General features: G+C 46.3%; 2 protein-coding genes across 2 annotated transcripts in view; one reads left to right on the forward strand and one right to left on the reverse strand.

The window, feature by feature from the left end:
* LOC138799937 (zinc finger protein 271-like) overlaps positions 1–7,808 on the reverse strand; it is a 33,563-nt gene extending 25,755 nt beyond the window's left edge. The window contains exons 1-4 of the mRNA XM_069981721.1: positions 7,720–7,808; positions 3,044–3,130; positions 2,728–2,792; positions 1,843–1,936 (exon numbers count right to left, since the gene is read on the reverse strand). Of these exons, the coding sequence (XP_069837822.1) occupies positions 1,843–1,936; positions 2,728–2,792; positions 3,044–3,059 (175 nt within the window). The 5' untranslated portion in view covers positions 3,060–3,130; positions 7,720–7,808. The remainder of the gene's footprint in view (positions 1–1,842; positions 1,937–2,727; positions 2,793–3,043; positions 3,131–7,719) is intronic.
* A 171-nt stretch (positions 7,809–7,979) lies between these two features.
* Positions 7,980–9,170, forward strand: LOC138800127 (uncharacterized protein DDB_G0290685-like). The gene has a single exon (XM_069981937.1). It carries the CDS (start codon positions 7,980–7,982, stop codon positions 9,168–9,170), a length of 1,191 nt encoding a protein of 396 aa, XP_069838038.1.
* Positions 9,171–13,024: the final 3,854 nt, after the last annotated feature.

A 13,024-nucleotide genomic window follows, 5' to 3' on the forward strand; every position in this document is an offset into this window, starting at 1 on the left:
TGTATATAGTGTGTCTGGTGTATATAGCGTGTCTGGTGTATATAGCGTGTCTGGTGTATATAGCGTGTCTGGTGTATATAGCGTGTCTGGTGTATATAGCGTGTCTGGTGTATATAGCGTGTCTGGTGTATATAGTGTGTATGGTGTGTCTGGTGTATATAGTGTGTCTGGTGTATATAGTGTGTATAGTGTGTCTGGTGTATATAGTGTGTATAGTGTGTCTGGTGTATATAGTGTATATAGTGTGTCTGGTGTATATAGTGTGTATAGTGTGTCTGGTGTATATAGGGTATATAGCGTGTCTGGTGTATATAGTGTATATAGCGTGTCTGGTGTATATAGGGTATATAGTGTATATAGCGTGTCTGGTGTATATAGGGTATATAGCGTGTCTGGTGTATATAGTGTATATAGTGTGTCTGGTGTATATAGGGTATATAGTGTATATAGTGTCTGGTGTATATAGTGTGTATAGCGTGTCTAGTGTATATAGTGTGTATATAGTGTGTATAGCGTGTCTAGTGTATATAGTGTGTATAGCGTGTCTGGTGTATATAGGGTATATAGCGTGTCTGGTGTATATAGTGTATATAGCGTGTCTGGTGTATATAGTGTATATAGTGTGTCTGGTGTATATAGGGTATATAGTGTATATAGTGTCTGGTGTATATAGTGTGTATAGCGTGTCTAGTGTATATAGTGTGTATATAGTGTGTATAGCGTGTCTAGTGTATATAGTGTGTATAGTGTGTCTGGTGTATATAGTGTATATAGTGTGTATAGCGTGTCTGGTGTATATAGTGTGTCTGGTGTATATAGTGTGTCTGGTGTATATAGTGTATATAGTGTGTATAGCGTGTCTGGTGTATATAGTGTGTCTGGTGTATATAGTGTGTATGGTGTATATAGTGTATATAGTGTGTATAGCGTGTCTGGTGTATATAGTGTGTCTGGTGTATATAGTGTGTATGGTGTATATAGTGTATATAGTGTGTCTGGTGTATATAGTGTATATAGCGTGTCTGGTGTATATAGTGTATATAGCGTGTCTGGTGTATATAGTGTATATAGCGTGTCTGGTGTATATAGTGTATATAGCGTGTCTGGTGTATATAGTGTATATGGCGTGTCTGGTGTATATAGTGTGTATAGTGTGTCTGGTGTATATAGTGTGTATAGTGTGTCTGGTGTATATAGTGTATATAGCGTGTCTGGTGTATATAGTGTATATGGCGTGTCTGGTGTATATAGTGTATATAGTGTGTATAGTGTGTATAGCGTGTCTGGTGTATATAGTGTGTATAGTGTGTCTGGTGTATATAGTGTGTATAGCGTGTCTGGTGTATATAGTGTGTCTAGCGTGTCTGGTGTATATAGTGTGTATAGCGTGTCTGGTGTATATAGTGTATATAGCGTGTCTGGTGTATATAGTGTATATAGCGTGTCTGGTGTATATAGTGTATATAGCGTGTCTGGTGTATATAGTGTATATAGCGTGTCTGGTGTATATAGTGTATATAGCGTGTCTGGTGTATATAGTGTGTATAGTGTGTCTGGTGTATATAGTGTATATGGCGTGTCTGGTGTATATAGTGTGTATAGTGTGTCTGCTGTATATAGTGTATATAGCGTGTCTGGTGTATATAGTGTATATAGTGTGTCTGGTGTATATAGTGTATATAGCGTGTCTGGTGTATATAGTGTGTATAGCGTGTCTGGTGTATATAGTGTATATAGCGTGTCTGGTGTATATAGTGTATATAGCGTGTCTGGTGTATATAGTGTATATGGTGTGTATATAGTGTATATAGCGTGTCTGGTGTATACAGCGGTATTACTCACCCATCATACTGTCACTAGGACGCTCCATCTCCATAACATCTGTCTCATCTTCATCATCAAAATCTTCTATTTTAATATTCAGGAAACTTTCATCCTAAACAGTGAACATAAGTATATATATATATATATATGTCTGCCTCCCGCGCCGGGTCTATCCCCCCTCGTCTGCCTCCCGCGCCCCGGGTCTATCCCCCCTCGTCTGCCTCGCGCCCCGGGTCTATCCCCCCTCGTCTGCCTCGCGCCCCGGGTCTATCCCCCCTCGTCTGCCTCGCGCCCCGGGTCTATACCCCCTCGTCTGCCTCGCGCCCCGGGTCTATACCCCCTCGTCTGCCTCGCGCCCCGGGTCTATCCCCCCTCGTCTGCCTCGCGCCCCGGGTCTATCCCCCCTCGTCTGCCTCGCGCCCCGGGTCTATCCCCCCTCGTCTGCCTCGCGCCCCGGGTCTATCCCCCCTCGTCTGCCTCGCGCCCCGGGTCTATCCCCCCTCGTCTGCCTCGCGCCCCGGGTCTATCCCCCCTCGTCTGCCTCGCGCCCCGGGTCTATCCCCCCTCGTCTGCCTCGCGCCCCGGGTCTATCCCCCCTCGTCTGCCTCGCGCCCCGGGTCTATCCCCCCTCGTCTGCCTCGCGCCCCGGGTCTATCCCCCCTCGTCTGCCTCGCGCCCCGGGTCTATCCCCCCTCGTCTGCCTCGCGCCCCGGGTCTATCCCCCCTCGTCTGCCTCGCGCGCCGGGTCTATCCCCCCTCGTCTGCCTCGCGCGCCGGGTCTATCCCCCCTCGTCTGCCTCGCGCGCCGGGTCTATCCCCCCTCGTCTGCCTCGCGCGCCGGGTCTATCCCCCCCTCGTCTGCCTCGCGCGCCGGGTCTATCCTCAGCCCTCCACTCCATATACCTGACAATCCTCTGGGACACAGACATCATCAGGGGAATAATCCTGGGAAGGAGATTTCTTGCTGGCTGTAAGGATGACACACAGTGTACGGGTGTTACATGCAGTGATGGACATATCCACCTGTGTCTACCTGTCTACATAACACAGACACCTGTCACACTTTTCCATTGGTTGGGATTGCTAGAGCAAGTAGAGAGAAGCACATAGTTGGGCGCTTCTCTCCCTGCTCTTAATGCAAAACACAAAACTTTTGAAAACTCTGACATTAAAAGTTTTATAAAGCTACAGAATGCATAAAAAATGGCTGCTCTCTTACCCTGAGGTTTCTCCATAATAATGTCCTTGTATATGGTCCCACTCCTCCAGAGAAATACAGCGGTATATCCCGAGAGCGTATAGGAACCTGTATACACAACACTATCACTGTTACTGTATGTTCCCAGCAGTGTCACCTCTCCAGTCACCCCCCCCCCCTCCTGTATTACTGTATAATGTCCCAGCAGTGTCACCTCTCCAGTCACCCCCCCACCCCTCCTGTATTACTGTATAATGTCCCAGCAGTGTCACCTCTCCAGTCACCCCCCCACCCCTCCTGTATTACTGTATAATGTCCCAGCATTCCCAGCAGTGTCACCTCTCCAGTCATCCCCCCACCCCTCCTGTATTACTGTATAATGTCCCAGCATTCCCAGCAGTGTCACCTCTCCAGTCACCCTCCCCTCCTGTATTACTGTATAATGTCCCAGCATTCCCAGCAGGGTCACCTCTCCAGTCATCCCCCCTCCTGTATTACTGTATAATGTCCCAGCAGTGTCACCTCTCCAGTCATCCCCCCACCCCTCCTGTATTACTGTATAATGTCCCAGCATTCCCAGCAGTGTCACTTCTCCAGTCTCCCCCACCCCTCCTGTATTACTGTATAATGTCCCAGCAGTGTCACCTCTCCAGTCATCCCCCCACCCCTCCTGTATTACTGTATAATGTCCCAGCATTCCCAGCAGTGTCACCTCTCCAGTCACCCCCCCTCCCCTCCTGTATTACTGTATAATGTCCCAGCAGTGTCACCTCTCCAGTCATCACCCCCCCTCCTGTATTACTGTATAATGTCCCAGCAGTGTCACCTCTCCAGTCATCCCCCCCCCTCCTGTATTACTGTATAATGTCCCAGCATTCCCAGCAGTGTCACCTCTCCAGTCATCCCCCCCTCCTGTATTACTGTATAATGTCCCAGCAGTGTCACCTCTCCAGTCATCCCCCCTCCTGTATTACTGTATAATGTCCCAGCAGTGTCACCTCTCCAGTCATCCCCCCACCCCTCCTGTATTACTGTATAATGTCCCAGCATTCCCAGCAGTGTCACCTCTCCAGTCATCCCCCCTCCTGTATTACTGTATAATGTCCCAGCAGTGTCACCTCTCCAGTCACCCCCCCCTCCTGTATTACTGTATAATGTCCCAGCAGTGTCACCTCTCCAGTCACCCCCCACCCCTCCTGTATTACTGTATAATGTCCCAGCATTCCCAGCAGTGTCACCTCTCCAGTCACCCCCCCCTCCTGTATTACTGTATAATGTCCCAGCATTCCCAGCAGTGTCATCTCTCCAGTCATCCCCCCACCCCTCCTATATTACTGTATAATGTCCCAGCAGGGTCACCTCTCCAGTCACCCCCCCTCCTGTATTACTGTATAATGTCCCAGCAGTGTCACCTCTCCAGTCACCCCCCACCCCTCCTGTATTACTGTATAATGTCCCAGCAGTGTCACCTCTCCAGTCACCCCCCCTCCTGTATTACTGTATAATCTCCCAGCATTCCCAGCAGTGTCACCTCTCCAGTCACCCCCACCCCTCCTGTATTACTGTATAATGTCCCAGCAGTGTCACCTCTCCAGTCACCCCACCTCCTGTATTACTGTATAATATCCCAGCAGTGTCACCTCTCCAGTCACCCCCCCACCCCTCCTGTATTACTGTATAATCTCCCAGCAGTGTCACCTCTCCAGTCATCCCCCACCCCTCCTGTATTACTGTATAATGTCCCAGCATTCCAAGCAGTGTCACCTCTCCAGTCACCCCCCCTCCTGTATTACTGTATAATGTCCCAGCATTCCCAGCAGTGTCACCTCTCCAGTCATCCCCTCCTGTATTACTGTATAATGTCCCAGCAGTGTCACCTCTCCAGTCATCCCCCCACCCCTCCTGTATTAATGAATAATGTCCCAGCAGTGTCACCTCTCCAGTCATCCCCCCACCCCTCCTGTATTACTGTATAATGTCCCAGCATTCCAAGCAGTGTCACCTCTCCAGTCACCCCCCCTCCTGTATTACTGTATAATGTCCCAGCATTCCCAGCAGTGTCACCTCTCCAGTCATCCCCTCCTGTATTACTGTATAATGTCCCAGCAGTGTCACCTCTCCAGTCATCCCCCCACCCCTCCTGTATTACTGTATAATGTCCCAGCAGTGTCACCTCTCCAGTCACCCCCCCACCCCTCCTGTATTACTGTATAATGTCCCAGCAGTGTCACCTCTCCAGTCACCCCCCACCCCTCCTGTATTACTGTATAATGTCCCAGCATTCCCAGCAGTGTCACCTCCTCTACTGTATAATGTCCCCAGTGTCACCTCTCCAGTCACCCCCCATCCCTGTATTACTGTATAATGTCCCAGCATGTTCCTCTTCCAAGTCACTCCCCACCTCCTCCTGTATTTCTGTCTCTCCTATTCCAGTATCCCCCTCCTGTATTACTTATAATGTCCCAGCAGTGTCCACCCTCTCCAGTCATCATCCCCCCTCCTGTATTACTGTATAATGTCCCAGCAGTGTCACCTCTCCAGTCATCCCCCCCTCCTCCTGTTTATAATGTCCCAGCAGTCCCTCCTCTCCAGTCCCCACCTCTATTACTGTATAATGTCCCACCACCCTCCTCCTATCTCCCAGTCACCCCTCCTGTATTACTGTATAATGTCCCAGCAGTGTCACCTCTCCAGTCACCATCCCCCCTCCTGTATTACTGTCCCATGTCCCTCTCCCTGCCCCTGTCAATGTACCCCTCCTGTATTTCTGTATCCTGTCCCACTGTCACCTCCCCCTCCATTACTCTCCAGTCATCCCCACCCCTCCTGTATTACTGTATAATGTCCCAGCATTCCCAGCAGGGTCACCTCTCCAGTCACCCCCCCTCCTGTATTACTGTATAATGTCCCAGCAGTGTCACCTCTCCAGTCATCCCCTCCTGTATTACTGTATAATGTCCCAGCATTCCCAGCAGTGTCACCTCTCCAGTCACCCCCCCTCCTGTATTACTGTATAATGTCCCAGCAGTGTCACCTCTCCAGTCACCCCCCACCCCTCCTATATTACTGTATAATGTCCCAGCATTCCCAGCAGTGTCACCTCTCCAGTCACCCCCCCTCCGGTATTACTGTATAATGTCCCAGCATTCCCAGCAGTGTCACCTCTCCAGTCATCCCCCCCCCTCCTGTATTACTGTATAATGTCCCAGCAGTGTCACCTCTCCAGTCATCCCCTCCTGTATTACTGTATAATGTCCCAGCAGTGTCACCTCTCCAGTCATCCCCCCCTCCTGTATTACTGTATAATGTCCCAGCAGTGTCACCTCTCCAGTCACCCCCCACCCCTCCTATATTACTGTATAATGTCCCAGCATTCCCAGCAGTGTCACCTCTCCAGTCACCCCCCCTCCTGTATTACTGTATAATGTCCCAGCAGTGTCACCTCTCCAGTCACCCCCCACCCCTCCTATATTACTGTATAATGTCCCAGCATTCCCAGCAGTGTCACCTCTCCAGTCACCCCCCCTCCTGTATTACTGTATAATGTCCCAGCAGGGTCACCTCTCCAGTCACCCCCCCCCTCCTGTATTACTGTATAATGTCCCAGCAGTGTCACCTCTCCAGTCATCCCCCCACCCCTCCTGTATTACTGTATAATGTCCCAGCAGTGTCACCTCTCCAGTCATCCCTCCTCCTGTATTACTGTATAATGTCCCAGCAGTGTCACCTCTCCAGTCATCCCCCCCTCCTGTATTACTGTATAATGTCCCAGCAGTGTCACCTCTCCAGTCATCCCCCACCCCTCCTGTACTACTGTATAATATCCCAGCAGTGTCACCTCTCCAGTCATCCCCCCTCCTGTATTACTGTATAATGTCCCAGCAGTGTCACCTCTCCAGTCACCCCCCTCCTGTATTACTGTATAATGTCCCAGCAGTGTCACCTCTCTAGTCATCCTCTCCTGTATTAGTGTATAATGTCCCAGCAGTGTCACCTCTCCAGTCACCCCCCCACCCCTCCTGTATTACTGTATAATGTCCCAGCAGTGTCACCTCTCCAGTCACCCCCCCTCCTGTATTACTGTATAATGTCCCAGCAGTGTCACCTCTCCAGTCATCCTCCCCCCCTCCTGTATTACTGTATAATATCCCAGCAGTGTCACCTCTCCAGTCACCCCCTCCTGTATTACTGTATAATATCCCAGCAGGGTCACCTCTCCAGTCCTCCCCCCTCCTGTATTAGTGTATAATGTCCCAGCAGGGTCACCTCTCCAGTCATCCCCCACCCCTCCTGTATTACTGTATAATGTCCCAGCAGTGTCACCTCTCCAGTCATCCCCCCCTCCTGTATTACTGTATAATGTCCCAGCATTCCCAGCAGGGTCACCTCTCCAGTCATCCCCCACCCCTCCTGTATTACTGTATAATGTCCCAGCAGTGTCACCTCTCCAGTCCTCCCCCCACCCCTCCTGTATTACTGTATAATGTCCCAGCATTCCCGGCAGGGTCACCTCTCTGGTCATCCCCCCTCCTGTATTACTGTATAATGTCCCAGCAGGGTCACCTCTCCAGTCCTCCCCCCACCCCTCCTGTATTACTGTATAATGTCCCAGCATTCCCAGCAGTGTCACCTCTCCAGTCACCCCCCCCCCCCTCCTGTATTACTGTATAATGTCCCAGCATTCCCAGCAGGGTCACCTCTCTGGTCAGCTGCTGACTGATCTTGCTGATGAGCTGTAGGATCTTCTGATCATTGTTCTTCCCACCTATCAGTGACTGATGCCATTTGATGGAGTCTTTGGTCCTGCTCCGCGCTCTTGGGGTCACACACTCTCCAGATGTCGTCTTAACGATCATGTAATCCTGTATACGGAAAGAGCAGAAGACGCATAAACGGTATAGCTTCAGACCTCCGACCCCATATACACGGAGGTCCCGCTCAGTATACGGGGGGCACTATGGCTGCCAGACATCACATACCTGCAGGCCTTAAAGCCCTATCGATAAGAGACAGGCGACAAGAGACAGGCGACAAGAGACAGGCGACAAGAGACAGGCGACAAGAGACAGGCGACAAGAGACAGGCGACAAGAGACAGGCGACAAGAGACAGGCGACAAGAGACAGGCGACAAGAGACAGGCGACAAGAGACAGGCGACAAGAGACAGGCGACAAGAGACAGGCGACAAGAGACAGGCGACAAGAGACAGGCGACAAGAGACAGGCGACAAGAGACAGGCGACAAGAGACAGGCGACAAGAGACAGGCGACAAGAGACAGGCGACAAGAGACAGGCGACAAGAGACAGGCGACAAGAGACAGGCGACAAGAGACAGGCGACAAGAGACAGGCGACAAGAGACAGGCGACAAGAGACAGGCGACAGGAGACAGGCGACAGGAGACAGGCGACAGGAGACAGGCGACAGGAGACAGGCGACAGGAGACAGGCGGCAGGAGACAGGCGGCAGGAGACAGGCGGCAGGAGACAGGCGGCAGGAGACAGGCGGCAGGAGACAGGCGGCAGGAGACAGGCGGCAGGAGACAGGCGGCAGGAGACAGGCGGCAGGAGACAGGCGGCAGGAGACAGGCGGCAGGAGACAGGCGGCAGGAGACAGGCGGCAGGAGACAGGCGGCAGGAGACAGGCGGCAGGAGACAGGCGGCAGGAGACAGGCGGCAGGAGACAGGCGGCAGGAGACAGGCCACAGGAGACAGGCCACAGGAGACAGGCCACAGGAGACAGGCCACAGGAGACAGGCCACAGGAGACAGGCCACAGGAGACAGGCCACAGGAGACAGGCCACAGGAGACAGGCCACAGGAGACAGGCCACAGGAGACAGGCCACAGGAGACAGGCCACAGGAGACAGGCCACAGGAGACAGGCCACAGGAGACAGGCCACAGGAGACAGGCCACAGGAGACAGGCCACAGGAGACAGGCCACAGGAGACAGGCCACAGGAGACAGGCCACAGGAGACAGGCCACAGGAGACAGGCCACAGACGACAGGAGACAGACGACAGGAGACAGACGACAGGAGACAGACGACAGGAGACAGACGACAGGAGACAGACGACAGGAGACAGACGACAGGAGACAGACGACAGGAGACAGGCCACAGGAGACAGGCCACAGGAGACAGATAGATAGATAGGAGATAGGAGATAGATAGATAGATAGATAGATAGATAGATAGGAGATAGATAGATAGATAGATAGATAGATAGATAGATAGATAGGAGATAGATAGATAGGAGATAGATAGGAGATAGATAGGAGATAGATAGATAGATAGATAGATAGATAGATAGGAGATAGATAGATAGATAGATAGGAGATAGATAGATAGATAGATAGATAGATAGATAGGAGATAGATAGATAGATAGATAGATAGATAGATAGATAGATAGGAGATAGATAGATAGATAGATAGATAGGAGATAGATAGATAGATAGATAGATAGATAGGAGATAGATAGAAGATAGATAGATAGATAGATAGATAGATAGATAGGAGATAGATAGATAGATAGATAGATAGGAGATAGATAGATAGGAGATAGATAGGAGATAGGAGATAGATAGATAATAGATAGGAGATAGATAGATAGATAGATAGATAGATAGATAGGAGATAGATAGATAGATAGATAGATAGATAGATAGATAGATAGATAGATAGATAGGAGATAGATAGGAGATAGATAGATAGATAGATAGATAGATAGGAGATAGATAGATAGATAGATAGGAGATAGATAGGAGATAGATAGGAGATAGATAGGAGATAGATAGATAGGAGATAGAGAGATAGAGAGATAGATAGATAGGAGATAGATAGATAGATAGGAGATAGATAGGAGATAGATAGGAGATAGATAGATAGATAGATAGGAGATAGATAGATAGGAGATAGATAGATAGGAGATAGATAGATAGATAGATAGATAGATAGATAGATAGATAGGAGATAGATAGATAGGAGATAGATAGATAGGAGATAGATAGATAGATAGATAGATAGATAGATAGATAGATAGATAGGAGATAGATAGATAGATAGGAGATAGATAGATAGGAGATAGATAGATAGGAGATAGATAGATAGGAGATAGATAGATAGATAGATAGATAGATAGATAGATAGATAGATAGATAGATAGATAGGAGATAGATAGATAGATAGGAGATAGATAGATAGGAGATAGATAGGAGATAGATAGATAGATAGATAGGAGATAGATAGATAGATAGATAGATAGATAGATAGATAGATAGATAGATAGATAGATAGGAGATAGATAGATAGATAGGAGATAGATAGATAGATAGATAGATAGATAGATAGATAGATAGGAGATAGATAGATAGGAGATAGATAGATAGATAGAGATAGATAGATAGATAGGAGATAGATAGATAGGAGATAGATAGATAGATAGATAGATAGATAGATAGGAGATAGATAGATAGATAGATAGATAGATAGATAGATAGATAGATAGGAGATAGATAGATAGATAGGAGATAGATAGATAGATAGGAGATAGATAGATAGGAGATAGATAGATAGATAGATAGATAGATAGATAGATAGATAGGAGATAGATAGATAGATAGATAGATAGATAGATAGGAGATAGATAGGAGATAGATAGGAGATAGATAGATAGATAGGAGATAGATAGATAGATAGATAGGAGATAGGAGATAGATAGATAGATAGATAGGTAGATAGGAGATAGATAGATAGATAGATAGATAGATAGATAGATAGATAGATAGATAGATAGATAGATAGATAGGAGATAGATAGATAGATAGATAGATAGGAGATAGATAGATAGGAGATAGATAGATAGGAGATAGATAGATAGATAGATAGATAGGAGATAGATAGATAGATAGATAGATAGATAGATAGATAGATAGATAGATAGATAGGAGATAGATAGATAGATAGATAGATAGATAGATAGATAGATAGATAGGAGATAGATAGATAGATAGGAGATAGATAGATAGGAGATAGATAGGATATAGATAGATAGATAGATAGATAGATAGGAGATAGATAGATAGATAGATAGATAGATAGATAGATAGATAGGAGATAGATAGATAGATAGATAGGAGATAGATAGATAGATAGATAGATAGATAGATAGATAGATAGATAGGAGATAGATAGATAGATAGATAGATAGATAGATAGATAGATAGGAGATAGATAGATAGATAGGAGATAGATAGATAGATAGATAGATAGATAGGAGATAGATAGATAGATAGATAGATAGATAGATAGATAGGAGATAGATAGATAGATAGATAGATAGATAGATAGATAGATAGATAGGAGATAGATAGATAGATAGGAGATAGATAGATAGATAGGAGATAGATAGATAGATAGATAGATAGATAGATAGATAGATAGGTAGATAGGAGATAGATAGATAGATAGATAGATAGGAGATAGATAGATAGGAGATAGATAGATAGGAGATAGATAGATAGATAGGAGATAGATAGATAGATAGATAGATAGATAGATAGATAGATAGATAGATAGGAGATAGATAGGAGATAGATAGGATATAGATAGATAGATAGATAGATAGATAGGAGATAGATAGATAGATAGATAGATAGATAGATAGATAGATAGGAGATAGATAGATAGATAGATAGATAGATAGATAGATAGGAGATAGATAGATAGATAGATAGATAGATAGATAGGAGATAGATAGATAGGAGATAGATAGATAGATCGATCTACAGCCCTGTACTCTGACCCAATAAATCTACCTCATTTTCCAAATCATAGCAGATCCACTTCAGGCTGGGGCTTACATCAGGGGACAGGACTGTGGAGGTAATCTCTCCATAGCTGTAACCCCTCTCTCCCCGGACAGAGAGTGCTGCATGTATGTGCCCACATCTGTCCTGCTCATTCCTCCCTGCTCCCCGCAGTCTTTGTCCGCCCGTGTGTTTCCCATCCTCCTTTCCATCACTCATGTGACCACACAGACCTTTGACAGCAGCCCTGCTTCTCTATTTTAGCCTGTTGTACTACGCTACTGCATTATGGGGATCTGCAGTTCCATCCTGTATCTACAAGCTGCTGCTGCTGTGTTATCAGGGTTATACAGTTACTATACATTATACACCACATGCTGCTATACTGTACAGTAACTTATATATCACATATCCAGCTGCTGCCGTGTTATCAGGGTTATACAGTTACTATAGATTATATACCACATGCTGCTATACTGTACAGTAACTTATATATCACATATCCAGCTGCTGTGTTATCAGGGTTATACAGTTACTATACATTATACACCACATGCTGCTATACTGTACAGTAACTTATATATCACATATCCAGCTGCTGTGTTATCAGGGTTATACAGTTACTATACATTATATACCACATGCTGCTATACTGTAAAGTAACTTATATATCATATATCCAGCTGCTGTGTTATCAGGGTTATACAGTTACTATACATTATATACCACATGCTGCTATACTGTACAGTAACTTATGTATCACATATCCAGCTGCTGTGTTATCAGGGTTACACAGTTACTATACATTATATACCACATGCTGATTGCTATACTGTACATTAACTTATATATCACATATCCAGCTGCTGTGTTATCAGGGTTATACAGTTACTATACATTATACACCACATGCTGCTATACTGTACAGTAACTTATATATCACATATCCAGCTGCTGTGTTATCAGGGTTATACAGTTACTATACATTATACACCACATGCTGATTGCTATACTGTACAGTAACTTATATATCACATATCCAGCTGCTGTGTTATCAGGGTTATACAGTTACTATACATTATACACCACATGCTGCTATACTGTACAGTAACTTATAATATCACAGATTCTGCTGCTGTGTTATCAGGGTTATACAGTTACTATACATTATACACCACATGCTGCTATACTGTACAG

The sequence above is a fragment of the Dendropsophus ebraccatus genome, chromosome 8 (genome assembly GCF_027789765.1).
Source record: "Dendropsophus ebraccatus isolate aDenEbr1 chromosome 8, aDenEbr1.pat, whole genome shotgun sequence".
In the NCBI taxonomy this organism is placed as follows: domain Eukaryota; kingdom Metazoa; phylum Chordata; class Amphibia; order Anura; family Hylidae; genus Dendropsophus; species Dendropsophus ebraccatus.

Excerpts from the sequence above, each read along its gene's own strand:
- LOC138800127 (XM_069981937.1), top strand. The coding sequence starts at position 7,980 with ATGGCTGCCAGACATCACATACCTGCAGGCCTTAAAGCCCTATCGATA.